The sequence below is a fragment of the Chelonoidis abingdonii genome, chromosome 21, assembly GCF_003597395.2.
Source record: "Chelonoidis abingdonii isolate Lonesome George chromosome 21, CheloAbing_2.0, whole genome shotgun sequence".
Taxonomy (NCBI): Eukaryota; Metazoa; Chordata; order Testudines; family Testudinidae; genus Chelonoidis; species Chelonoidis abingdonii.
In genome coordinates this window covers 1126912-1152933 of record NC_133789.1, presented here as the reverse complement: position 1 = coordinate 1152933, position 26022 = coordinate 1126912, and the positions used below count along the sequence as shown (strand labels likewise).

Below are 26022 nucleotides of genomic sequence, written 5' to 3'. Positions count from 1 at the left end.
TCAACTATAGCTAAGTGGGTCTAGGCAGTCATCTGATTAGGAGCACAGGCTAACAGTTTATCCCTTTCCCAAATGGTGGTTTAAATCTGGAGATTATTTGTTGAAAACTCAGAGAAACAGATACTGCATAGAAGAGGTAATTTCACATAAGCCTTCCTAGCAGGGCCGGGTATTAGACAAATACCACACTTAAGTGCTGTCAGAACAAGAGCATGTGACCCTTCATAACCATAAGTGGCTGATTGTCCAATGAAAGCAGTTCCGCCTGACAGTTGCAGTGCATGCTGATTCCCCTCCCTAAGGTCACTTCACAATTCCCTCTTGGAGGCAATGCAGATGGAAATCGCAATGGAAGAGTAAAACCAAACTAATGAGGCATTTGGATGCCACTGAGAAGCACAGGGCATGAAGCTATGAAGATAATTGCCTGCAGCTTAAATATCAGGGATCATTTAAACTCCCTTGACATAGCCACGTTTTCTGTACAAACACCATAACAACAGCGTGTCCAAGAACACCAGCAGAGTTATGGTTACATATGGAGACAACTTATCTTTTAGGCATTTTTATATTAGAACTTTAAACCAGGGGGTCGGGACCCCTCAGGGGGTCACGAGGTTATTACATAGAGGGTCGCGAGCTGTCAGCCTCCACCCCAAACCTTGCTTTGCCTCCAGCATTTATAATGGTTGTACAATACATTAGAAAGTGCTTTTAATGTAGGGGGTTCACACTCAGAGGCTTGCTGTGTGAATGGGGTCACCAGTACAAAAGTCTGAGAACCTCTGCTTTAAACAAACATGACGCTCAGTAGCCTCTTCGCAAGACATGCATTGGGAATTACTTCCCCATTATCCTCACAACCATCCTGCCCATTACAATGTGCTACAGCAACTCCTGCCACTGCAGCTGCTACTTGCTTTGTCCATGTCAGTGTTTGGAGAATGACAATGGTACCGCCAGGCAGTGGCAACTTTGAATAATTACTTTGTCTCACTACTTCGTTCTCTGCCATACATGTGACTCCCAGTTAGTCCTTTGTGGGGCCCCCGGAGCCGGATATTGAGACTGAATTTATGAGACCACTGCAATAACCAGTCAATATAGTTTATAGATTTCAATAGTTAATTTGGGCAACACTTCCCAATTTTGAACAGTCACACTCTGACTCAGAAAACAAGTTACTACCCAGTATTGTCAGAGTGATAACTGGGTAAAGGACTGCACAATAAAACCTTCTGAATGTGTTTTTATGTGCTCATCCTCCTGCTACCACCACTGTAGAACTGGAGTTCAAACAGCATTGCTTTTGTAACACTGCCTGGAGATTAAACAGACTCTGAAAACTGCCAGATGAGACAGCCTTCTGATTAACAAACTAAACATCTAGAAGCCCAAGCTGAACATCAGGAAACCCTGTTGTACATTTCCTACTTTTTGTGAATGTTATTTCACAGGAAAAAGCAACAAAAAGTCTTGTGGCAACTTAAAGACTAATAGATGTATTGGAGCATGAGCTTTCATGGGTGAATACCCACTTTGTCAGACGCACGCTTATAATACATCTGTTAGTCTTTAAGGTGCCACAGGACTCTGTTACTTTTTACAGATCCAGACTAACACGGCTCTCCCTCTGATTATTTCACAGTGGAGACCTTGACCCGAACATTATGTGCTAGAAAGGGTTCCCAATGTCAGCCACTTTGAATCTTCCCTCTTCCTAATCGTGTGACTTTTGCCAGTCAGATCCTACTTAAGAGTTCCAGGCACCTCAAGAATGGGACCCCATCGACAATACTCACACTTACACTGCTGCGTTTTACTGCTTTTAGTCTAACTTGAGAATTGTTTCTTACATGAAACTACCAGCTGGCCAAGGCTTTGCCATGAGAATACAGCTTGATGGACTTTGCTTGACTTCACCTATTGAGATAAAGTAACACAATCTCCCATTTCTTTGTTATTTAGAAGATGTAGGGTCAGACTCAGTGGCCTAAGTTGTACTCCATTTCACCATGAAAGGCTGGTTCCCCACACCCTCTATGCTCAGCCCCTGGAGGGAGGATCTACACTTATAATTACCCAGACAGTAATCCTCTTTGGTTAACTTATTAGCATTTGCTCAGGCTTCCTTTGGACCTCATCATTCTCTTACCATCAGAAAGTTGGTGACTGATGTAGGATGTGGAAAACCCCCAGGGAGGTGAGGGGAAGGAGTAAGAGAACAGTGCTACAATCATCACAAAAGCTTTTTCTTTTGTTTCAAGTCAACCTCCTCCCCTCCTCTCCCCCAGCTGCATGAGGCTGTTGGAAGCCCATGGCCAGAGCTATGGAAACATAAGACACTTGAACATCCATTCTTGGCACAGGGCCCTGCTAAGGAAGTACCGTAGTTCCACAGAGCCACAGACTAACAGAAACATACACCACTGACTCAAACCAATCACAGTCTTTATTAGAGCAGTCAAACTCTCCTGTTTCTCTCCAGGAGAAAGACAATGCACTTGTTTCTTTGTAGGAGAAGAGGAAATGGCTACTTACTTGAACTAGGCAGCACAACACGACTCTAGAACTTCACAACCAGTTTACTCATTTCATGAGAATCCACTCGATGCAACAGACCCTTTGACTCTAATCACACAAACCTTAGACTAGGTTTAGTTTAGACTTAAGTAGAAACCAGTAATTACTGTCGGAAAACTATATGTACAGGATATTAAGGTCCTAGACCTGGTCAGTCCCTAAAACTACTCCCATTGGGAATGGATCCTACCTACAAACCCCTCAGATAATAAGTCTTCCCTGCCAAGTCGTACGTTGGTTTTCCACCCACATTTAGCACGTCCACAGGTGGTGGGCTCAGAATCACCTGTAGGACACACAACTGAAACGTGGCACACGCAGTTCTTGCGGCAAGATTACAAACCATCCGCAACGGGATAAAGTGCAGGCACCGCAACAAGCCCGTTGAACCGCAGCTACAAAGCAAGCCCGGTGCCGGCAGCCAGGCAGGCACCTTGGGTTACACGCACACCTCAGCCTAGTCCGGCGCGCCTCCGGCAGGCTCGCCCGAGCTCGGCCCCTGCGAGCCTCGTTCCCCGAGCCGCGGCCCGGCTGCGAAGGGCGATGGGCGCCCGTGCCACAGCGGGGAGATGGCCCGGCCCGGCCCGGCCCCGCTTCGCTCGCTCGCTCGCGCTCTCTCACCAGAAGCGCCGTGCGCGCCCGCCAGCCCAGCGCGCCGCGGCCCGGCCGCTCCCAGACCAGCGGCCGCCTTTGCAGCGCGCTCAGCAGCGGCTTCGCTGGCCGAGCCCGGGGCCCGCAGGGCCGGCGCTCAGCGCTCGCATCCCGCTGCTCCCGCTCGCCGGGCCCGCCCGCCCGGCTCCCTCCGGCCGGCGGCCTCATTCTTCCCGCGTCAGTGGGCATCAACATCCGCTCCGCGCCGAGACGTTACAGCCGGCGCGGCGTCAGCCCTGCCTCGTTCGCGGGGTTACCAACCGCCACCCCCACGCGCTGCGATCGACATGCGGAACGCACTGGGGACATGCGGCGCAGCCATCGCTATACGAAAAGGCGGGTGTCTTCCTACAGCGCATGCGCACAAAGTGCTTGTGTGTGTGTGCGCGCGCGCGCGCGCGTCCTTCTTTTTTTCGCACATTGCGCATTGCCAGGACGAAAGCCCGGGGCTGCGGTTAAACGGCGGTTCCCAGGACGCGCAGCTCGCGGCATGGCTCAGTTCCGCGATGCGGGCGGTAATGGACGTAAAGGAGCCGCGAGGGGAGCCGGGCCGCATGCGGGCGAGATCCGCGAGAAATCATCACCTGCAGCTGGGCCAGTGCGGCAACCAGAGTGAGGCCCGGGGCGGGGTAACTGAGCACGGGGCGGGCCCTTCCCCTCCCCCCCTTCCCGCTGTCCACTCAGCAGGGCGGCGGCGGAGCCGCCCAAGGAACCCCGGCGTTCCTGGCCCGGCAGCAGGGCGGGGTGGTCCCCCCGGCAGAGCCCCCGCTGAGTGGGGGCGCCGGGAGGCAGCAGGGCGGTCTCCCCCCGGCCAGAGCCCCGTGGGGCGCCGGTGGCAGCAGGGCGGCGTCTCCCCCGCAGACCCTGGGTGGGGCGGCCCGGCGTCTGGGAGAGCCCGTGGGGCGCCAGGGGCAAGCAGGGCGGGTCTGCCCCCGGCCAGAGCCCCCGTGGGGCGCGGGGCAAGCAGGGCGGGATCTGCCCCGGCCAGGAAGCCCCCGTGGCGCCGACGGGGTCTTGCCCGGCAAGCCCGTGGGCGCGGCCAGCAGGCCCGGGCAGAGCCCCGGGGCTCGGCAGAGGGCGGGTCGCCCGGCCAGAAGCCCCGTGCAGGGCGCCGGGCGGCAGCAGGGCGGGTCTGCCCGGCCAGAAGCCCCCCGTGGGGCGCCGGGGCAGCAGGGCGGAGGTCATGCGCCCCGGCCAGAGGCCCCCGTGGGGCGCCGGGGCACCAGGGCGGGTCTGCCCCGGCCAGAGCCCCCGTGGGGCGCCGGGGCAGCAGGGCGGGTCTCCCCCCGCTAGAGCCCCCGCTGGGGTGGGGGGCGCCGGGGGCAGCAGGGCGGGTCTGCCCCGGCCAGAGCCCCCGTGGGGCGCCGGGGGCAGCAGGGCGGGTCTGCCCCGGCCAGAGCCCCCGTGGGGTGGGGGGCGCCGGGGGCAGCAGGGCGGGTCTCCCCCCGCCAGAGCCCCCGCTGGTCTCTCTTGCAGTTGGGTTCGAGTTCTGGAAACAGCTGTGTGCCGAGCACGGCATCAGCCCCGAGGGTATTGTCGAGGAGTTCGCCACCGAGGGCACTGATCGCAAAGACGTCTTCTTCTACCAGGTACAGCAGGTGCCAGCTCTGCACCTTCCCACAGCCGGAGCCCATCGCTTAGATCCAGCCCAGGCTAGGCCGGGTTTCCTTTCCCTAGGGTTTCCCTTGGACAAACAGAAGGCATCCCTCCGCCAGAGGGACAAAGCCCTGGAGGTCTGGCACTGCCAGCCGCCTCGCTGACATAATGCTAGTATCTCCAAAAGCCTCCCAGAGTCAAAGTGGGACCTTAGTCGAGAGTTTCTGGTTCACATTTCCTCTCTGTTCTCTGTGGCTGGAGCCCAGACTGGCTTTTGGGGTCAGCAGTAGGAAGACCCAGTTGTTCTTTCAATTCACAAAGCCCATCCCTAAGTCTGGATCCTTCTCTATTGATGGATCCTATCTTCTCTGTTGAGAACAACCCCTTTCTGTAGCTGCTACTCTTGCTAAGGACACATTGGGGAGTCTCTGGCAACCCCCTCTCTCTGTCTAGCCAGCAGCTCACATTCAGTTTGTGAAAGGGGCTGGCGAGCTCAGTCCAGCCCCAGCTCATCTCCGTCAGTGGCATCTCTGCTGAGATCTACTGCTTAACAGCATGTTGTCATGGCCTGGAGCCTGGTGTGCCATGATGGGTGCAGAGTGCTGGGGACTCAAGAATCAGATCATATTTGTTACATAATTTGTCCGATTTGTGAGCTGTTTGGGTCAGGGCTCATCTCTTTGTTCTGTGAGGAATGACCCCCAGCGTGCTGCGAGCCAGGTGCTCCCATCATACAGACAATACATAATAGTTTCTTTATCTTGTCCTTTGTGGCACGATCCAGTAGAGGTGTTATACCTCTCTCCGACCAGTGGGGGGCACCCTCTGTCACGCTCTCTCTTTTGCGATCTGGAATCATGCCTGGGCATGTTCCTAGGCTCTCCTGTCCTTCCCTGTTACAGGCAGATGATGAACATTACATCCCCCGAGCTGTGCTGCTGGACCTCGAGCCTCGAGTGATCCATTCCATTCTGAACTCCCCCTACGCCAACCTGTACAACCCAGAAAACATCTACCTGTCCGAGCATGGCGGCGGGGCTGGAAACAACTGGGCCAGCGGCTTCTCACAGGTAACAGGTCTGGAGTTGGCATGTGCAACCATAGTTCAGATCCCTGGGCTTGAAATTTTGTCAGGGATGCCTTGCCTCCCAGCAGATGGTGGCATGTGATTGCTGGAGCAAGCACCGTACCTTTCGGCAGGGACGCACTGGGGACAGCTCACCACCAGCAGGATCTGCTGGTATGGCTGGAAGCCTTGTCTCCCAGCTGACGTGGCTTTGCATTATGCCTGGGAAGCCGCTCCCCCTGAGGAAAGGTCATGGACCGAAGCCTGCTTTGGTTTTATCTTACAGGGGGAAAAAATCCACGAAGATATCTTTGACATCATAGACAGAGAGGCTGATGGGAGCGACAGCTTAGAGGTAAAGAAATGAGGAGGCCTCAGATTGGCTTCCCTGGCTTGTCCAGCTCAGAAAACAAACTGCTTTTTTCGGAGCAGGAGCCCATTCTAAGGTCTCTGCCATGTTGTTTGCATGGAGTTGAAGTCTCTAGGGAAGCCTGGCAGTTGTGACGACCTGGGGGTCAGGGTGCAAAGCAACAGGCACATTGAAAGGGTTAATCCTAGACAGGAGGCCTTTCCCATCTCTGCCACATCCTCTTGACCTTCCCCTTGACTCCAGGCCCTCCTGAGGCAAGCAGGAGTCACCCCTACGGTGCGTTTTCCAAATCCAGTTAAAAAGAACTCCAGTGTTGGACTCTTCCCAGGGGACATGGTCAGCACTTAACAGAGCTCACCGCCAGGAAGGGTTTGTGATATTTGGCCTCCATTTACCTTTTCGTCATTTTGTCCCACTCCTCCTGCTTGTCTCCCCTAGTATCAGCCTGAACAGTTCCTCTCTCTGCTTCCAAAAGGAGAACATGCTAGCCCCGTACCTGTGCTGTGTGCACCTCTTGGCAACCGTCTTTCCAGGTTGACCTCCAATGACTCTCCTGCTTCAGTTAGGAAAAGCTCTGCTGAAGTGGCCATCTGCCTGGGCCTTGCAGTCTGAAGGGTGTTCAGTTTGGTGCCACGGGGGGCAGCATGCAGCTGTTTTCAGGAGGGCTTGGGCCAGCGGAGGCTGTTGCCTGCGTGGAATTGGCTGTGAAGAGTCCGTGGCAGCTGGTTTCAAAGGGACTCAGCAAGGCAGACACTAGGTGGAGGCCCGACTCTTTGAACCTTCTGTTGCTCCCAGTGACACTTGAAGGAGGGAATCTCAGTCTTTGAGTGGGTTTACTCTGGGCTTCAGATCCCACCTGGGCTGTCGTCAGCTGCACCTTTACCCCTCAGAGAGCCCTCTGCTGTTTCCATCTGGCTCCTGCATGGCAGCAGGGGAAGGGAAAAGGGGATTGGGAAATAACAGTGGGCCAGGGTACTAAGGAGCAGGTGAGGGAAGGGGCTGAGCTCGTTTTGTTTAACAGAACAGGTGGGGGGAGCCCCTTCCAGCCTCTGCCTGGCTCCTGGGAAGCTCTGGCTCTGGCGCTGTTCTCAGTGGGTGCAGAGAAGTGAGGTCCTGCAGTTCCGGCCGGAGCGCTGCGATTGGTTTGCAGCTCTTCTTGCCCACGGGGCTACGCTCGGGGTGTTTGGTGACTGCCTGATTGCACCAGCGGTTCTTAGTGCAGATCCAGAGGCAGGCAGCTACCATCTGGTCTGGCCTAGGCTCTGGCACTAGCCGATGGCGTGGCTCACCCCATTCTGTCTGTGAGGGTAAGCCCCCTGCCTCAGCTGCCTTCCCTTTGGTTCCAGGGCTTCGTGCTGTGCCACTCCATTGCTGGTGGAACAGGCTCAGGGCTGGGCTCCTATCTGCTGGAGCGACTGAATGACAGGTGAGTCCCCCACGGGGGGAGGCTGGCCCTGCCTGGGCGTCCTGCCAGAGCATGAAGCTGGAGAGCGCTGACTCAGAGCCGGGGTCCCCGCCCTCCACCCAAACACTGTCTTGTGCAATCCCTGGCAGGCTGCCCAGGGGATGGGCTGGCTCCTGCTGTGTCCAGGGAAGCTCTGCAATTGGACCCCTGCTCTGCAGCCTCCCTGTCGCCTGTCAAGCCGCTCTGATCGGATGGCTGCCTTCTGAAGCTCTGCCCACGCCGGGCAAGGCAGGAGGCTGCAGCCAAGGTCCCTGTGCAGCCGCCCCGCCTGTCCCAGCATGCAGCCTCGAGAAGAGGCTGGTGAGCAGCTGCTTAATCAGCCGGTGGATGGCTCAGCCTCGCCCATGGTTTTGTCTGGCAGCTTCCTCCTGTGCTGGGACAAATTCCTCTCTTCCCTGGGAGCAGACTTTGGCATGCCGCGTGGTGACTCACTGCCGCCCGGCATGCTGGAGACTGCCGGGGAGCTCATGGGAGGGGAGCGCTTAGCAGTGGCTCTGGGACATTAACCAGTTCGGTGGCGGGGCGCTCTCTTCACTCAGGTATCCCAAGAAGCTGGTGCAGACCTACTCCGTCTTCCCCAACCAGGATGAGATGAGCGATGTGGTGGTCCAGCCATACAACTCCCTGCTGACACTCAAGAGGCTGACTCAGAACGCTGACTGTGTGGTAAGAGTTTTGCTGCAAGCTGGAGCGGGACCCCTGGAGCCAGCCCCAACTCCTCACCACTCAGTACGGGGGCCCTTGAAGCTCTAACCTGCACAGACCGACATAAGTCAATAGATACCTCTGTATTTCCATGGCACTGCTGCCTTCTCTGCTCTCACTGCTACTCTGGTGTACACACATGGGTGAGGATGGGGCTCCTGCAGCATCATTTGTAATCTGCCCCCGGGTTTGAAGCCAAGGATCCAGCAGCAGGCCCCATCACAGGCCTTTGGGCACATACTAACCAGGATGCCTGCTCTCGGGGGTTCCTCCTCTCTGGCACTCGGAGGAACAGGCACAGCTGCATTGGCAGAGCAGTCCCTGTTGGATGGCACCTTCTCTCCCTACCCTCCTTTTTTTTAAACTGCTTTAAGATTGCTTGGGCCTAGAGGATGGGTGTGCTGGCCTGGGGGCCGGCGCTGTCTTGGAAGGTCTCCGGGAGGAGGAGAAGAGCTTTCTATTGACAGTGTCAGTTACGCCCCGGGGTAGCCAGCCCCAAGAATGAGTCAGCTCATGCTTTCATGTGTCTGCTGGCCCCATTGTGCTGTGGTATCCAGACCCGTTGAGCTGAGACTGTATGGATCAGTGCTCTCGCCCAAGGAGCCGGCAGCAGTCAGTCGCTTGGCCTCCTCTGAGCCCTCTCTGCAGCCTCCAAGAGCTGCTCTGATGGGCCAACTTTCTTTTTTTAGGTGGTTCTGGACAACACAGCCCTGAATCGGATCGCCACAGACCGGCTGCACATCCAGAACCCATCCTTCTCCCAGATCAACCAACTGGTGAGAAGCCCTACTGCGGAGTGCTTGCTCTGGCAACTTAGCCACATGTCTGGGCCAGGGCTCCTGTCAGTGCTGGCTGATGAGTAGCTCTGATGGGAGACTTGAGGTGTGAAGCTGGGATGTTTCCCTTGCTGCATTTGTGCTCAGTGGCAGCTCCAGGTAACAGCACTCCAAGTGCATGCCTGAGGCAGCAAGCTGCAGGGGGTGCCCTGCCAGTCCCTGTGAGGGCAGCAGTCAGGCTGCCTTCGGCAGCTTGCCTGCGGGAGGTCTGCCAGTCTCGCAGATTCGGCAGCAATTTGGCGGCAGGTCCGCCAAAGCCGCGAGACCAGCGGACCTTCCGCAGGCGCGCCGCTGAAGGCAGCCTGCCTGCCATGCTTGGGGTGGCAAAACTAGAGCCTCCCCTGCTTATGCTTCTGCACCCTAGTGGAGGAGAATCACAGCTGAGCTCTGGCTCCAGGGAATCCCTCCAGAGCCTGCACCCCGACTCTCTCCCTTCTCTGCACCAGGTCTCCACCATCATGTCTGCCAGCACCACCACGCTCAGGTATCCCGGCTACATGAACAATGACCTGATTGGGCTGATCGCCTCGCTCATCCCCACCCCCCGACTCCACTTCCTGATGACGGGGTATACGCCACTCACCACAGACCAGTCGGTAGGTGCTGCAGTTCCCCAGGCACACGGGCAGCCCTGCACCATCCCTTTGCTGGCTTCTAGCTGCCTCCTGCACCCCAGCCAAGCTCCTCTGGTGTGGCCCTGAGGCTCCCTGCAGCTTAGCTGCTCTCTGCCTCTCACCTCACATGCACTGCCATGCACCCCCACCCTCCTCACTTAGCCCCGGGCATGGCCAGACCCCTGCCTGCCCCCTCTCAAGCTGCTGTGAATGCCATGGGGAGGGGCTGTCCCTCTCCCACGCTTGGTAAGGCTGGGTGCTCCAAGTTGTCTTCACCCTCTGCCAGCAGCCCCGTCCATCCCAGGGAGTGCAGTGGGGTTATTCCCAGGCCACAGGTGCTCAGATTCAGCCCGCTGGGGTGGGGCAGGACACCATGGTGCCTTGCCATGCACTGCTCCAGGTGGGAGTACTGGATACCAGCCGCCGAGATCTCCCCCGCCCCTGGCGAGCATAGGCACCAGCCCCGCCTGCAGGGGTTCATGGGCTTTACATTGGGGCTAGGGGAGCAGGACAATTGTGCTGTCCCTGATCACGGTTCCCAGCCAGATCCAGGACTCCATTGGGCTGTAGCGAAGGGCTGCTGGGCTGGCTCCGTGGCACCGTTCTTCTCAGCTAACTGGGCCCTTTCTCCTCCTGTTGACCTGCATTTCCCCAGGATGTTGCTCAGAGAAGCAAATCGGAAAGGCTGCTGTCTCTGAAACGGGTACACAGTGTGCTCTGACCTCTCCTGTGCTGGGGGGGACTCTGCAGTAGTTAATAGGTGTCTGACTTAACCTCCCCACTTCCAGCCTGTCCCCGGAAGCCTGGCCAGCGGAGCACGATGTGTCCAGCCTCGGGGTGGGAGGTGATGGGCCTTCACGTGCCTCCAAGCAAGCGAGAAGGGGGGTTTGCTTTCCCAGAGTGCTCAGCGGCTGCAGCAGCTGTGGGGCTGGTTGTTCTCCCCCTGCCAGCCACCACTGGGGCCAGCCTTTCCTAGTGCCCAGGTGCTGTGGCATTTAACAACAGCCCAGCCAGCACTCGCCAGTCACCCAGAGCAGCCACCTGCAGCTCTCCCAGCCGAGGGCCTGGCATGCAGCTTCCTCTCACACTCTGAGCAGATGACCATTAACCCTTCAGTCGCTGCCTGTTGGGGCCTGTTCCCAGCTGCAGAGAGCGGCAGCCAAGCGAGGTGCATTATGGGAAGGTAGGGAGTGCTACGGCCATGCCTGCTGAACGCAGGGGTTAATGGAGAAGGGTGGGGATGGGAGGCAGCACAGGCCCAGGTGACGTGCCCTGGGGACTGGCTGAGCGGGGCCTTGGTTCTGTGGGGAGCCTGGCTGCTCTACTCCCAGCGAGTCCCCCATGAAGTGCGAGCCCAGGCCCTGCACGGGAGCCTACCACTGCTGTCTGGGACACAACTGAGTCTCCAGTACCCGCTTCCCAGGCCTTTGCTGGCTCTCTCTGAGCTCCACTTAACTTAACTCCTCCAGTGTCAGGGCAGGGGGAGGGGAGAGGAGACGGGGCTGGCTCCCTAGTACCCCCTGGAACGGGCATCGCTGCAAGCCCTCAGGCCTGGCCACCGCTGTCCTGTGACCTCCTGCATGCAGCTCTGTGCCTGTGCATGTGACTGGCCTGTTCTACAGGGCTTGTGTCTCTCTCTCTCTCTTCGCTGGCTGGCCAGGGATTTGCCTCTGCTAACTTCAGCCGAGGGTGGCAGAGCCTCTACTCCATGCGTATGCAGTGTGTGTAGCTCCGCCACTCCCCGGGGACAGGGCACAGAGGTGGTCTCCCCCTGAGTGCCCTGTGCTTGCGTTTGCAGGTGGCCAGCGTGCGGAAAACCACGGTCCTGGACGTGATGAGAAGATTGTTGCAGCCTAAGAACGTCATGGTCTCCACCGGGAGGGACAGACAAACCAACCACTGCTACATTGCCATCCTGAACATCATCCAGGGTGAGGTGGACCCGACGCAGGTGAGCAAGCTGCAACCCTGCCCCAAGTCGGGGCTGGTTGAGTCGTGTGGCCCTGGGCATCATGCAGGCAGATGCCGATAGGGCTGGGCATGGGAGCAGGCCAGGCGTTGCAGTGGGGAGTGGGCTCGGACGCCCACCCACCTCAGCCAGGCTTGCAGGGTCCATGCAGGAAACAGCTACTGGCAGAGCCAGCCAAAGGGTTAATGTTGCATGGGCCTAGCTGCTTGGATGGTGCCCTGGGAAAGGCTGCCCGTTGTCTCGTCCTCTGCAAGCAGGCGTTTGCCAGGCGTAGGAGGCGCCTACCCCATGAGCAGCCCTGGGCCCGAGCCCCTGGGCGTGCGGTGTCCTCCCAGTTGGGCTGCACAGAGTGCCTGGCTGAGCAGCTGGGACAGCAGTGGGGAGTTGTTAGCTGAGGGACCAGCCCCCAGCCCCTCTGAGGCTGAGACTCTCACCAGGGCAAGTGGCTGGAGCACCACTGCCAGCTCTTGCTCATGTCTCCCTAGGTTCACAAGAGCCTGCAGAGAATCCGGGAGAGGAAACTGGCCAACTTCATCCCCTGGGGCCCTGCTAGCATCCAGGTGGCGCTGTCCAGGAAGTCCCCGTACCTGCCATCTGCTCACCGTGTCAGCGGCCTGATGATGGCAAACCACACCAACATCTCCTCGGTGAGTACGGGCTCGGCCCCTCGCTCCCCCACCCACCTGCCCTCTCTGCTGCCGAGTGCCCTGCGCAGGGAGGCAGGGGCTTTCACCTTCAGTTGCTCTCATGTATCCTTTGACTCGGCTGTTGCCAAGTCTCCTGGGGGATCTGCAGGAGAGCGGAAGGCGATGGCTGCCTCCCGCCCCAGCCCTGCCAGAGAAGGCAGCGGGTGGCATTGCAGAGAGCAGAGGCCCAGCCAGGCTAGAGAAAGCAATGACTGGAATTGGGGGATGGGGCCAGTTGGTCGCCCTGCAGCATTTCCTTCAGTAGAAAATCATTCTGGGCGCAGCTCCCAGCCCCTCCCCCAGCCTTTGACCCCATAAACTTGGCCTGCTGAATCCATTGGCAGGAACAGATGCTGTCCACTAGGTTTGTCCATTAACCCAGTAGTGGGTTCCCTTTGTCCTACCCTGTGGGGCCATGCTGCCATTGGAGGAACAGCCTCCTCATGAGAGTAAAGCCCAGGGCCGGGAGGCAGGACTCCAGGGTTCTATTTCCTGCCTCTGCCACTACCTCCAGGACCTTGGCAAAGTCACCTAGCCCCTTGGAAAGCCCTCTGCTGAAAGCAGCTTAGGGAGCACAGGGTGTTCCCCAGATCGCAGCCTGGCTGTGGTGGAGGCCCAAACGCAGAGGTTTTCTGAGCCCTTCGCATGGGCTTGCTCTGCATCACCCCCAGGGGGTTAACCAGGGTGGCCACAGGGACAGCCCATCTCCCCAGGGTAGCCATGGGGATGCCCCTCCTTCTTCCCTGGGTAGCCACAGCCAGGGGAATGCCCTAGCACGCATCCAGCACTTTCACCTGGCGTGTGGGGTGAGGGACAAGCTGTGCCCTCATATTCACGGGGACTTGGGGCTGGCACAGCTGTTCGAGCGGACATGCCGGCAGTATGACAAGCTACGCAAGAGGGAGGCCTTCCTGGAGCAGTTCCGCAAGGAGGATATCTTCAAGGACAACTTTGACGAGCTGGACAATTCCCGGGAGATCGTGCAGCAGCTTATTGATGAGTACCACGCGGCCACACGCCCCGACTACATCTCCTGGGGCACGCAGGAGCAGTGAGCACCCACGGGCTCTGCAGGGGAGCACAGAGAGAGCACGGCCCCTTCCCATGTAACTTCAGGGGCCACAAGCCACCCCTCTATGTTAGTCCTCATGGCTTCTGCTCACTCCCTGAGGAGGGACAGAGTGGGGCTCCCTGGCACAGCAGCACTGCACCCTTGAGAGTCACCCCATTGCGGGGCAGAGCCCGTACGCCCCTCCTCCCAGTAGAGTCCCAGCCCCGGTGGCTCCTGTAGTACAGGGGCCTTTCCTCTGCTGGGGGTCCGGGGCAGCGGCTCGCCACCCATGGGGGTGTTGTGTGGGAGCAGGAATCCTTGCCCTAAATGCTCCCCTACTCGGGGAGGGCGAAAGCCACAGGCCCCAGCCTGGAATGAGCTGGGGCTAAGACCTCGGCCAAGCAGGGAGCGTGTAGGACCTGGCTGAGCTGGGCCCCTCAGCTACTCTCAGTCCTGAGCCTGGGCAGCTGGTGCTGAGAGCAGCAGGCGCTGCCAGGGGCTGTATCTATTTTTGTAGCTTATTTTGCTTCAATAAAGGCTGTTGCTGCTGTGGCATGACAGAGCCGGGAACGAGGGTATGGAGCGGGTGACAACAGCCCCCTTCCCCCAGCCCGTCCTGCTCAGGCCTGCAAGGGGGGGCCTGCAGGGCCAGCTGCCCCCAAGCTGCCTAGGAGAGGCCAGCCCTGGGCTTTTCCCCCAGTAGCAACCAGAGGCCCCAAAGCACCCTGGGAGTGGGGATTCACTCCTGGGAGCTCACTGAGCTGGAGTGTGAACAGGGCCCAGCACCCTGTATAACCCAGGCCTAAGGGTGGTGCAGAGCCAGAGCTGGCTGTGCTGTGCGTGGGGAGGGTGGGCTGGGGCTGCGGCAGCTCCAGGGGAGTAGGCCTGGGGCTGCCAGAAGGAACCAATGTGACCATCTGGTCAGACCCCTCTCAGGACCTGCCCCAGCTAGAGTCAAGCTTTCCAAACCATTCGGTCTTGATGTAAAGAGAGAATCACCCTTGGGGCAGGGTCCATGGGTTACTTACTCTCCTGTAAAAATGCTCCCCTGCATTCCAGCCATGGGCCCACAGCAGCCCTTGCTCTGCTTTCAATATCCGTGGCCCAGGAGGTACTTACAGCCTGGTTGGCTTCCCTCGAGCTGCTGGGGTCTGTCCCTAGGGCAGGTTTCTAATAGTTTATCATCTCTGTCCTGGCTCCAGTTTATCACCGTCCAGCTGGAATTGTGGCCCCAGACCTGGAGGGAGGGAGGTCCCAGCCTCTGGAGCCTGCAGAGGGTTAATGTGCCTGGCACCAGAAAGCCAAGGGTGGGTGAAGGCCCCTGCCCCACTGCTAAACCACACGTCCCACCTGCACCTTCCCTAGGGTGGAGCAGCCCAGGCATAAGGCAAGGGGGGCAGGCTCTGGGGCAGTAGGTGCCAGCTCAGAGCAGTAAGGGACACGGGGCCACAGGTACTGGACCTGCCCAGCTGATGGGACTAGCACAGCAGAGCCACAAATGCCAGGGCTCAGACCAAGCCAGCAAGAGCTGACAGCCAGCATTTCCCTCCCCCAGAGCAGTGCACTCCTGTTGGGGGCTGATTCTGCCAGCCCCCCTCCCCAGAGCCTCTGCCAGGGGCCTGGCTCCACCCCCCTGGCCCATGGACTTGACTCCTAGTGCTTTGCCTGGGGCCCCTTGGACACCAACCCCCTCCCTGCCAGGCTAAGGCAGAGAGTACCAGGGCACCCCAGCAAGGCCCCCAGCTGGGGCTGGACTTCCCTGCAGTTAAAGGGAGAGGCTTGGTTCAGCCCACAGCCTGCCTCCCCTGGGAGTGAGCAGCTGAGCCAGGTAGGGGGGTCACTGGCTCCAGCCCAGGTGAGAATTAACCTTTTCCTCTGGGCCAGCAGCACAGAGACAGGAGCTAAAAATACCCCCCTGCCATGTGCCCAGCCCAGCTCCCATGCCCTGCTGGGCACAGGCGGAAGCTGGGGGCTGCCTCCTCCCCCAGCTCCCTGGGCAGGAACCAAGGCCGGGGGAGGTGGCTGCAGCATTGATTAAATGCCAGAGGTCAGAGCAAAGCGAGGCTAGGAACCAGTCCCCAGCAGCCCTGGCACTCTGCCTCCATGCCAGGGGTTCTGGCTGGGGGAAGGGACCTGGCCATGGGCTCTGCCAGCCTGGGCCCTTGGGGTCATGCAGCCTGTGGGGAGTTACATCCCGTCCTCCCAAGGAGCAGCCCCCAGGAGGACCCCCAAGAGGACCCCCAAGACAAGGCACCAATTTCCTCAGAAAGTCTCAGAATGTCTCAGGGTGAGTGGGCAGCTGAATTCCAGTGCAGGCTGAGCCAGGGCCCCAGCCCCCAGTACTGAGCATGGTGGCAGAGAGGGCAATACCCCTCCTCCCCCCGCACATCAACCCTGCCCCTCCGTGCACTCCCTGCCTGTGCAGGACTCCTAGGCCCATGGGCGGCAAACACCCTGGCTGGGCTACCCACGTATGGTCCCCAGGAGAGATGCCAATCCTGCGGCTGTCATGCTGGGAGCCTGGCCCTTGTCCTGTGTGGCCACGCGGAGCACGCACCCAGGGCACTACATGGGATGTTGAAAGCTTTAGGCTCCAGGACGCGAGCTGCCTGGGAAGCCCAGGGCAATTCCCCCTCAGTGAGCGTGGCACAGGCTCTCTGCAGACTCAGGCAGGAGCTACTGTGCTGCTTACGCTCTGGTCCCGTTTTCATCACAAGCACAGAGACGGGAAGTCCCTAAAGCAGGCCCTGATTCTGGACACAAGCGGCAGTTCAGCAGGGATGCCAGGCTGCTGTCCCTCCCTTGCCTCGAGGGAGTCCCACCCCCAGCGGCGTGTCAGAACAGAGCAGGCTCTGCACTTTCCTTGGGTGTTTAATACAAAAACAAGAACAGGAACTTTACAGAGGCAACACAGAGAGAGGCCTGAGCCCCCCCGCTCCCCAACATGGGCCTGGCCCTCAGCACACCCACAGGGAGCCTGGCCAGCACAGCACAGAGACAGGCCCATGCGGGAACAAGCCGCCACTCAGAGGCCGCCTGCAGCTTTCTGGGGCAGAGAGGGGGAAGGTGCTTGGTGCACAGGACAGACGGACAGAGGGATGGGGGTGGAAGGCAGGGTGCTGCCGCTGCCAGCGCTCTCAAGCCCCGGGGGAATTTGCTGCAAGTTACCAATAGGCCCAGTGCCATGGCACAGAGCAGCGTGAAGGCACCTGGGAACCACCTGCCCAAAGGGATCTTGGCCCCTTAATCCTTCGAGTGCTGGGAGAAGTCACCGCAGTGACTGTCCCTGGGATCAGGTGGTGCCAGCCCACGGTGCCCGCCCATGGTGCCCAGAGATGACACACCTGGCCAGCACCAGCGCAGACAGCAGCCCCAGCATCAACCACCCATGGTCCTAGCAAACAGACTCCCAACCCCACCCCTACAGCAACGGGCCAGCCTCTGGGCCCCCAAGCAGCTGCACAGCCTGGCCCACCTGTGCTGGTGCCTAGGTCATAACCAGACCCCAGGGGCTGCATGGGAGATCCTGCTGGGCACCCCCACATTTCCCAGCAGCCGAGCAGGACTTGCAAGGGTGAATCCCCAGCCTGGGCATGACAAACTAGTACCCCAGCACCCCAAGGCAGAGCCAGGAATAAGGTGCCAAGCAGCATCTGGCATATTCGTGCCAGGCCAGGCATCCACAGCACCCAGCTGGGGGTGCCAGGGAGAATGCAGGGAGCTGGCATTTCTACAAATAAATTAAGGAAATAAACTAGCAACCCAACAGCTAAGTAGGGGGAGCAAGTCTCTGCCTGCCCCCTGCCCTCCACCCCCTGCTTGAGCCAGGGGCTATAGATGCCACACTGGGAACAGTGTCCAACTCCAGACCCTGTAGTTCCAGGGCTTTGACCCCGGGGCGCAAAGCAGACCCCAGCCACCAACACCCCAGCTCCCCAGCCCGGTGGGCAGGATTCTCAGTGCAAGCCGCTTTGGGGCAGCCCCAGCCCCCTGTACACGCCAGGGCCACTGCTGGTGCAGGAGGGACCCACCAAAGGGCACATCACCTGGGCTGGCACACGGGGCCAGCAAGCTAGATGGGGAAGGAGCCTGTGCTGGGCTGGCCCCGCCAGGGCGCGCTTGCTGGGCACAGTCTCTGCTGCGGGGGAGGGAGGCCTGAGTCCAGTGAGTCCCCAGGGCAGCAGCTGTCAGCCAGCTCCTCCCGCAGGGGCGTCTGCCTGGTGCCCAGGCTGGTGAGGTACGTGTGCAGGAGCTGGGCGATCTCATCCACCTGGAGGGGAGCAAAAAGGGCAGTCAGGGGCACTCGAGGTGCCCTGGAGCCTGGGCCCGGCCCCCGGCCTCGACCCTGGCACTCTGGCTCCCTGGCCCCCAGCCCAGTGCCCCGGCCCTGGCCCCCGGCTCCTCGGCCCTCGCTTCCCAGCGCCCGGCCCTGGCTCCCAGCCCGGCTTCCTGGTCCCCCGGCTCCTCGGCCCTGGCTCCCCAGTGCCCCGGCCCGGCTCCAGCTCCCTGGCCCCCAGCCCGGCTCCACCGGCCTCGGCCCATGGCTCCCCTGGCCCCCAAGCCCCCTCCCCCAGCCCGGCTCCCCGGCCCCGGTCCCCAGCCCTCGTGCCTCGCTCCCCGGCGTCACTGCACAGCCCAAGCCATCAGCGTGGGCTGCTGTGAGGGGTTCCCAGCTGTGCTGCAGGGAGACCGCGCTCTGTCTGCGTGGGGAGAGGAGGGAGTGCGGGGCCTTACCCGGGGGCACTCGAAGAGGAGGTCCCTGTCCCCCACAGAGAGGTGGAAGGTGCTGCTGTCAGACACCCTGAAGGACGAGATGCGGCTGTAGCAGAAGCTGTCGAAGGGCTCAGCCTCCCCAGGCTTGTACAGAGACACGGCCTTGGCCCCAACGCCCAGCCACAAGCGCTGGGGGCAGCTGCCCTCCAGGCTCTGCAGACAGATGGAGAGTCAGGGACAGCCCCACGGCCCCTCCCTTTCCCCCAGCCACATTCCCAGTCCTGCATCCCCCAGGCCCTACTGGCCCCATCACCCCTCAGCTCCATCCCCTGCCCCCTCGACCCCAGTCAGGCTGCTTATTGCCTCGGGAGAAGTTCAGGGTAATGATGGGGGGACGCTGCAGCTGCCCTCAGCCCAAGTGGGGCTCAGTCTCCTGTGGGGTGGCTGCCAGGGCCCGCTTGAGGGGTGGGTCCCCAGGAAATGCTCGTCTCCTGGCTGTGACCCACCCCCCATGCAAAACCCCAGGAGAGCACATTTAAAATGGCTGCCCTTTCATGCAGAGCAGCTCCTGTTTCTGTAGGTCCTACAGAAAGCGTGTGTTGTGCTCTGGTGCTGGCTCTGCAGAGTGTGCAGGGCCTGCTCCAGGGACCCAAACCCAGGGAAAGGCCCTCACCGTGTGGAAGTCAACGTCAAAGAGGGTGGAGCCAAATCCCGGCCACTCCCGCACCAGCGCCAGGTAGGCGGCCATGGCCTCAGCCCGGTCCATGCCCTGCAGCAGCTTCCACCTGTCCACAATGGCAGCCATCACGCTGGCGCCCTCCTCGCGCAGGCGGCCCCGCAGCTTCTGGTCCTGCTCTGCCTGCTGCTTGGCCAGTGAGTGGCCCCAGGGCAGGGTGCCGGCCAGCAGCCCCGCGCGGAGGCGGGCACTGGGGCACCTGGGCAGGCCCTGGCAGGAGGCCCGGAGGCGGGAGTGCAGCGCGTGGACGGGGAAGAGCTCCTCTGGGCGAGGCACAGGGGCGTGCGTGGAGAAGTCGCTGTTGAGACTCTGCAGGCGCAGGGCAGCCAGGGACTGCAGCGTGTCCTCCGACGTGGGCACGTAGCCCCGGATCACCATCTCGTGGGCCTGTGGGGGGGCGGGGGAAGTGGTGGGGCCTGGGAGGGAAAAGGGGTGGAGGGGGGAGCCAGGGAGCAGACCCAGCAGGGAACAAGGGCCTGGGGGGGGATTCAGCCGTGGAGTACCCTGGGGGTGGGGGGAGAAATAGTTGAGTCATCTGCCCTCCGCACCCCACATGCATTAACCCATTCAACCCCGTGGGGTGGGCTGCGGCAGCTGTTGGGTCGGGATCCACCGGGGGTCCTGGACCAGGACGCGGGGGGTGATGCAGTGGCAGGAGCTCAGAGCTGCAGCACTGTCCCACTCGCCTGGCACCCTGGGGCAGGGTACTGGGAGCCCCGTCAAGAGCAGCTGCCCTGCTCAGCCCAGGCCGGGGCCCAGCTCCTACCTGCTCGAAGAGGAGGGCGAACTCCATGCTGTCCCAGGGCACGTTCTCCGTGTCCAGGAAGCCGTAGTGCTTGAAGCAGAGTCTCCAGGTCGAGTCCTGCGTCCTCTCCTCCCCTGCCAGGCTGGGCGAGGCCGAAGGGACAGACAGTGCCCATTAGCACCAGGCCATGCAGCCCCCCAGGCCTCCTCCTGGGGCAAATGAGCCACCCGAGCCCAGGCAGAGCTGCACTATTGTCATGGGACCCAGGCAACTGACATTCCCCCACACGCACACTGGCTCCTCCCACCCCCATGGGTGCGCCTGCCTTCCCCTCCCCCTGGCTCCCCCCAGCTCAGGGCTCCCGTCTCCCAGCCCCCCTCCCTCTCTTCCCCTGGATCCCCCCAAGCCACTCGCCCCCTGGCTCCCCCAAACCCCTCCACCCCTTTTCCCTCCCAGGCTCCCTCTCTTCCCCTGGATCCCCCCAAGCCACTCGCCCCCTGGCTCCCCCAAACCCCTCCACCCCTTTTCCCTCCCAGGCCCCACCAAGACAGCTGCATGAGGGGACATTTACTTTTCAAACCTGGTGAGGACATCGGCCACCAGCATGGCCCTGCCCACGGGCCGCTCGTGGTGCCGACTCTGCTCGTAGAGCGCAAAGATGTTGGGGCTCTGAGACAAGCCCAGCCGAGCCACCAGCTCCCGGGCCACCTGGGGCGAGACAAAGGCAACCAAGGGGTGACTGCACGCCCCGGGCCACGGCGCTCAGGGCTGCAAAGGGACACAGACAGGTCACAGCGGGAAATCCCAGACGCTCCCCCAGTGTCTCCCACCCGCCTTCCACATGCCCTGGGGCACCAGAGCCGGGGTCTGCACAGGAGCCCCCAGCCTGCTTTCTGCAGCCCTGAGCCCAATTGCTCCCTACACAGGGCCTGGTGTTCAGAGGTCACCCGCTCCCTCCACTTTGCAGAAACCTGCCCCCTCACAGCTCAACCCTGGTGCCCCAGCCTGGCCACTGTGGTTCCAGCTGGCCCCACATTGGGAGGCTCCGCTCCATGCTGGTCCCCCCACATCCAGACACCTGCCCCACTCCCTGCTCACCTCCTCAGCCGTGGTGTGGGAGCTGATGGTCACGGTGCAGGCGGAGGTGCCAGGGCAGTGCACGGTGCAGAGCATATCCTGCCGCTGGATCAGCGCCATGATCTCGTCCAGCGAGGGGACGCACTCCCGCACCTGGGTCTTGTCCAGGGCTGCCACAATGAAGTGCCCGTACTCCGCCATCTCCGAGCTGGGGAACTCACTCTCCGTCCTGTGGGAGAAGACACGGGGGCATCAGGAAATGAGCAGCACCAAGCATACTGCCCAGAACCCAGCCTCTGGGGCCCTGCCGCCATCGCTCCCGATCCCCAGAGCCCTGCACCAAGGGCACCTGGCACGCAGCCCTCGCGACCACTCCATCCCCAGCAGCTCCCCCGGGGGCTGCAGGACCAGGGTGCCCGGATCCCACTCGCATTACAGTGCCCCTCACCCACCGGCCTGGCTGGGAACTCACAGCTATTTCAGCAGCCAGATTTGCTCTCTGCTGATGGGAGTCAGGTTTCCCACACCAGAGCTGGGAAGGCAGACATGGCACCTAGCACCGTTAGCCCACGGCACAAGATCACTGAGCCCGAGGGCTCAGAAGATCCTACAGGGGCTCAGACACAGATGTAGGGAGGAGGGCAGCCAGAGCCCCGTGGAGGGGGCACGTAGCCCCCTGCTCCAGGACTTGTTCCAAATTTAGGGCTGGTTTAGAGAGTTTTAAAAAAAATTGCTACTGGTTTTCATATCCTTCTGCCTGTAAATCCAGGTGCATTATTTACCAGGAGGTCACCCCTCCAGTACATGGCCCAGAGACACATGCACTGCCTCACCCCCGCCCCCCAAGGCCCAGTGCACCCTGCCACCCCTCCCCCAGGGCCCAGCATGCCCCACTCCTCTGGGCCCAGCATGCACACCCCCACCAGCAGCATTCTCCCCTGGGGTGTATGCCCCACACCCCTGCACTTGCCTTTCCAGGTGGAAGCGCAGGTAGCGCAGGACAGGCGGGGAGGGCAGGAAGGTGCAGCTCATACAGGTGAGCAGCTGCCAGTAGCGCAGGTTGCCCAGCCCCCCGGGCACCGGCGGCGCCGTGGTCTGCTTGACCAGCTGGCAGTAGATCTCGTCAACCAGCGGCTGCAGATCCAGGCATGTCTGCAGGACACCCTGGATCAGAGGCACCGGGTCTCGCTCTGACTCCAGCTGCTGCAGGGAGTTGAAGAGCTTCACGGCCTCGTCACGCAGGGTCATGTAGCCGCGGGGGTTGGGGGCTGGAGACGGACAGCTTGGTTAACAGGGCAGGAACCAGGCAGGTCAGGTTTGGGTCCCGCTTGGCCAAGTGCTTCCGGGGGCCAGTCCCTGGATCTCGCTGAGCCTTGGCTCAGCCCTGACAGGCACCTGGCACAATGGGGATCCCTCCCATCACCAGACACTCGCCCAGACCCTACCAGGCACAAGTGTCATCATGGCGACCCAGAGGGAAACACCCTGCACGCTCCAGGCACAGACGCTGGGCCTGCTCCCCTGGCAGCTCAGAGCGGGGAGGAAAGAGCTGGGCTCCTGGGTGGGCCAGAGCCCAGCTCAGCTCCCGGCAGCAACTCCAGCCTCTTCCTGCCCTGCAGGAGCACGGTGCCCAGCCCCAGGGACAGAGGGAGCCCAGGGCAGCATTGGCTGGGACCCTGCCAGGCGCAGGGCCCAGGCAGCACCTTCCGTGAGAGCTGCCACGTGAGAATCGTGAGACAGACACGCAGGGGCCTGGGCAGCAGCCCAGCCAAGAGCCCGGAGACACATGGCAGCCATGTCTCCTGGGCCTGCAAGGGGGAGACTCCTCCGTGGCGCCCCCCACTCCCTGAGCCCCCCCTTCATGAAGTAGCACTGCCCTCTCCATGGAGCCCCATGCTCATGGGGCAGGGACCCGCCCCCCCGTCCACAGAGCTCCATGCTCATGGGGCAGGGACACCCCGCCCCAGTCCATGGAGCCCCAGGCAGCACATCCAGCCCTCACCCTCCTCCCAGGGAGCCGCAGAGCTTGGCCCTGCCCCCACCCACTCACCACTTTGGTCGGAGCAGCCGTACGGGAAGGGCAGCAGCGGCGCGTAGAGCGGGCTGCTGGCGTAGCGCAGGACGGGGTTGCAGCGATAGATCTGCTCCAGGATCTCCGGGCTCCTGCAGTTCTCCTGGGGAGACAAAGGAGCAGCCGGGGCTGCAGGGCAGGTGGCTGGGCACAGACGGCTGCAGCAAAGACAGGTGCTGGGGCCCTGGGTTCCAGTACCAGGGGACTCTGCTCTGCAACCAGGCACCATGTGCTGCAGGCCATGGTTTGGGGGGAGGTCACGGGAGCCAGTGATCACCCGGCAGCAGCTTCCTCACCCAAGGGCTGGGAGCTGGCCAGGGCTGTGACAAGGCCTCCAGGCAAGGGGAGAGGAGGGTCCCAGGGGAGCCATGGGCCGGCCAAACGCGTCCCCTCCCAGCCTTACCTCGATGTCGTGCATGAGCAGCTGTGTGGGCGTCTGCACAGGGGCCTTGCTGTGGATCACCTTCTGCACAGCGCACACCCAGTGCACGGCCTCATTCAGGTGCTCTGTGTACAGGCGGTAGCAGTGCTTCCGGCCAAACACCGTCACGCTCCAGTAGCCTGCGAAGGGCAGAGCGCTCACACAGGCCACGAGGCCCCAGGCCACCAGCCCCAAGCCCCCTCCCGTGCACCGGGCAGCTCCTGCTCCCCCCCAGCCAGAAGCCAGCTCCAGAAAGCAGGATGCACCCTTCAGGCCTGGCCCTCTGCACCAGCGGCTGGGCCCAGGGGTGGAGGCTAGCATCCAGAGCAGCCCCCGCCAGGGAGCCACATGCAACCCGGGGGAAGCACTGGACGCCGAGCCAGATGCGGCCTTTCCCAGCAGCTCTGCACGGGGATGCCGATGAAGTCTGTGTTCCAGACTGATGCCCTCCCGGGCCCCTCTTAAGGATGAGCCCTCCCCGGCATCTGTGCCACTGGCCCGGAGGCAGGGACCCGTACCAGTCTCCTTGTAGGTCTGTTTGTCAGGCCACAGCACGGAGCAGAGGCTGGTGAGCACCAGAGTCCCCAGGCGCCGGGCTCCCACCTCGCTGCTGCTGTAGTAATCCAGGGAGTCCTGGGTCAGCACAAACCAGTATTTCCGGGGCCGGATCCACGGGCCCTTCACGCCCCCCCGCACCTCCCTCTGCAGCCAGCCTGGGGAGACAGAGAATGGGGTGAGCTCCCCTAGGGCCCAGCACCGCCCCGGCTCCCCGCCGGCCTGTCCCCCCCACCAGGGAAGTTCTGGCCATTTGCAGCCCCTCGGGCCCCTGCCACACAGCGGCCTCTGGGGAGAGGGTGCGGGGGATGGGACTGAGCTGACCTTGGGGGCAGTGGGCAGCCAGGACCCACCCTCCATGTACCCACTGCACAGTCCAGCCCCTGAGGCAGCTGGGGGGCAGGAGCAGGGGTGCAGGTAGAGCAGGCCTGGCTGTGGCTTCTCCATGTTACAGCTCCGGGGGGCGGGTTCCAGCTGGGGAGCCGCTGCTCATGTCTGGCCAGCACCTTATGCAACCACAGGAAGCTGGCTAGTCCTGGGCCATGACATGGCCGTGCTGGGGCCTTCAGGGCCTCCATGCCCCTGGCCAGTGCCTGCAGCCTCAGCCCAGAGCAATGGGAGCCAGGAGGAGGGAGAGTGTCTGAGCAGCAGGTTGAAGACCTCACGCTTCTTGGAACCCCAGGTTCAAATCCCAGTGGGGCTGGCTCAGGGTCTGGGCCAGGGTGGAGCCCTCCCCGCCCACAGGGACCTGCCGCAGGAAGCAGGGAACTGCCCCTTGAGTTCCCCCAGCCTCTCACCCACCTTTCACGATGGCATCTGGCTCCTCCTCCACTGGCCCCGGCCCCTTCTCCGTGATGAGGCTGCGCATCTCCTCCGAGACGGGCAGAGACCTGGGACCAAGACAGGGGGTGAGCGAGGGCCAGCCAGTCCCCTAGGGCCCCACATACCCGGCTTGGCACAGCCAGGGCTCAGCTCCCTTGCCTGGGTACCAGGCTGGCACTGGCCACGTGGCAGCAGCACCACTCAGCCCCTGGGGCTCACGGCTAGGCTAGCGCTGCAGGCAGGGGGTGCAGAGAAAGCAGCTCAGGGGGCAGCGCCGGCCCCAGAGGGGGCAGCAACCTGCCTTGGCCTGAGAGGAGACAGGTGGCACCCCCAGTGCAGCGCAATGGGCACGCTGGGAGACCCGCCAACACCCCAGCTCCCAAGGGCTCACCAAGGAGTCTGGGACGGGCCCTGGCAAGGGAGGGGGATTCATGCCTCACGTCATCCCAGCCCTCCCTGCAAAGCTAGCCCCACCCTGGGGTGGGGTCTAGCCCCAAGCACCTGGCCTCTGCTGAGACTAGAAGAGGGGCCCTCAGCCCCTAATAACTCGCCCCCCAGTGACTGTGCATGGCTCACATGCAGCAGTGCGGGGGCGCGGGGTGACCCGGTCCAATCCAGAGGGGAAAGACACCCCCCCCTCCCGCCTGATGGGAAAGCGGCCGAGCCGTCGGATGCAGATAACCCCGACTAAAAATAACCCGCTCACACTCACGGCCTGCCAAGGAATTTGGAAAATGAACCACCAGAAAAATGTTGGTGGCAGCAGCTGAGTGGGCAGCGTCGCTGGCACTGCAGGGCCCTGACCCTGCTACCCAAACCAGACCCCACCACAGAGCCCTGACACAGCACTCCACCCCCCGATCCCACCCCACCGCAGGGCCCTGATCCTCCCGCCCAAACCAGACCCCACCTCCCACCGCAGGGCCCTGCCACAGCCCTCCACGCCACCCTACTGCGGGGCCCTGATCCTCCTGGCCAAACCAGACCCCCGCCGCCTCCACCGCAGGGCCCTGACACAGCTCTCCACCCCACCCCACCACCCCACCGCAGGTCCCTGACCCTGCCACCCAAACCAGACCCCACCCCCACAGCAGGGCCCTGACACAGCCCTCCACCCTGCCACCCCACCCCACCATGGGGCCCTGATCTTCCCGCCCAAACCAAATACCTGCCTCCACCGCAGGTCCCTGACACAGCTCTCCATCCCACCCCACCATGGGGTCCTGACCCTGCCATCCAAACCAGACCCCATCCCCACTGCAGGGCCCTGACACAGCCCTCCAACCCCCC

General features: G+C 61.6%; 2 protein-coding genes across 3 annotated transcripts in view; one reads left to right on the top strand and one right to left on the bottom strand.

Moving 5' to 3' along the window:
- The first annotated feature begins 3732 nt into the window (after positions 1–3732).
- On the top strand, positions 3733–14145 carry TUBG1 (tubulin gamma 1). Its single transcript, XM_032772764.2, has 11 exons — positions 3733–3846; positions 4711–4823; positions 5733–5900; positions 6183–6251; positions 7613–7692; positions 8271–8397; positions 9126–9212; positions 9719–9868; positions 11685–11837; positions 12341–12502; positions 13399–14145. Exons 1-11 carry the CDS (start codon positions 3741–3743, stop codon positions 13594–13596), a joined length of 1413 nt encoding a protein of 470 aa, XP_032628655.1. The 5' UTR covers positions 3733–3740; the 3' UTR covers positions 13597–14145.
- A 2300-nt stretch (positions 14146–16445) lies between these two features.
- PLEKHH3 (pleckstrin homology, MyTH4 and FERM domain containing H3) overlaps positions 16446–26022 on the bottom strand; it is a 25142-nt gene continuing 15565 nt past the window's right edge. The window contains exons 3-13 of one of the 2 annotated variants that reach the window (XM_032772761.2): positions 24712–24800; positions 23874–24068; positions 23338–23495; positions 22914–23037; positions 21834–22131; positions 20885–21092; positions 20358–20494; positions 19808–19928; positions 18979–19428; positions 18327–18518; positions 16446–17862 (exon numbers count right to left, since the gene is read on the bottom strand). In XM_032772761.2, coding sequence (XP_032628652.1) covers positions 17665–17862; positions 18327–18518; positions 18979–19428; positions 19808–19928; positions 20358–20494; positions 20885–21092; positions 21834–22131; positions 22914–23037; positions 23338–23495; positions 23874–24068; positions 24712–24800 — 2170 coding nt within the window. In that variant the 3' untranslated portion in view covers positions 16446–17664. The remainder of the gene's footprint in view (positions 17863–18326; positions 18519–18978; positions 19429–19807; positions 19929–20357; positions 20495–20884; positions 21093–21833; positions 22132–22913; positions 23038–23337; positions 23496–23873; positions 24069–24711; positions 24801–26022) is intronic. The other variant, XM_032772762.2, reaches the window with a different exon arrangement.

Bases quoted from the DNA above. Each gene is read 5' to 3' on its own strand.
- TUBG1 (XM_032772764.2), top strand. From the start codon at position 3,741: ATGCGGGCGGTAATGGACGTAAAGGAGCCGCGAGGGGAGCCGGGCCGC. The intron at 5,901-6,182 runs GTAACAGGTCTG...TTTATCTTACAG, and splicing joins GGGCCAGCGGCTTCTCACAG to GGGGAAAAAATCCACGAAGA. The intron at 11,838-12,340 runs GTGAGCAAGCTG...ATGTCTCCCTAG, and splicing joins GTGAGGTGGACCCGACGCAG to GTTCACAAGAGCCTGCAGAG.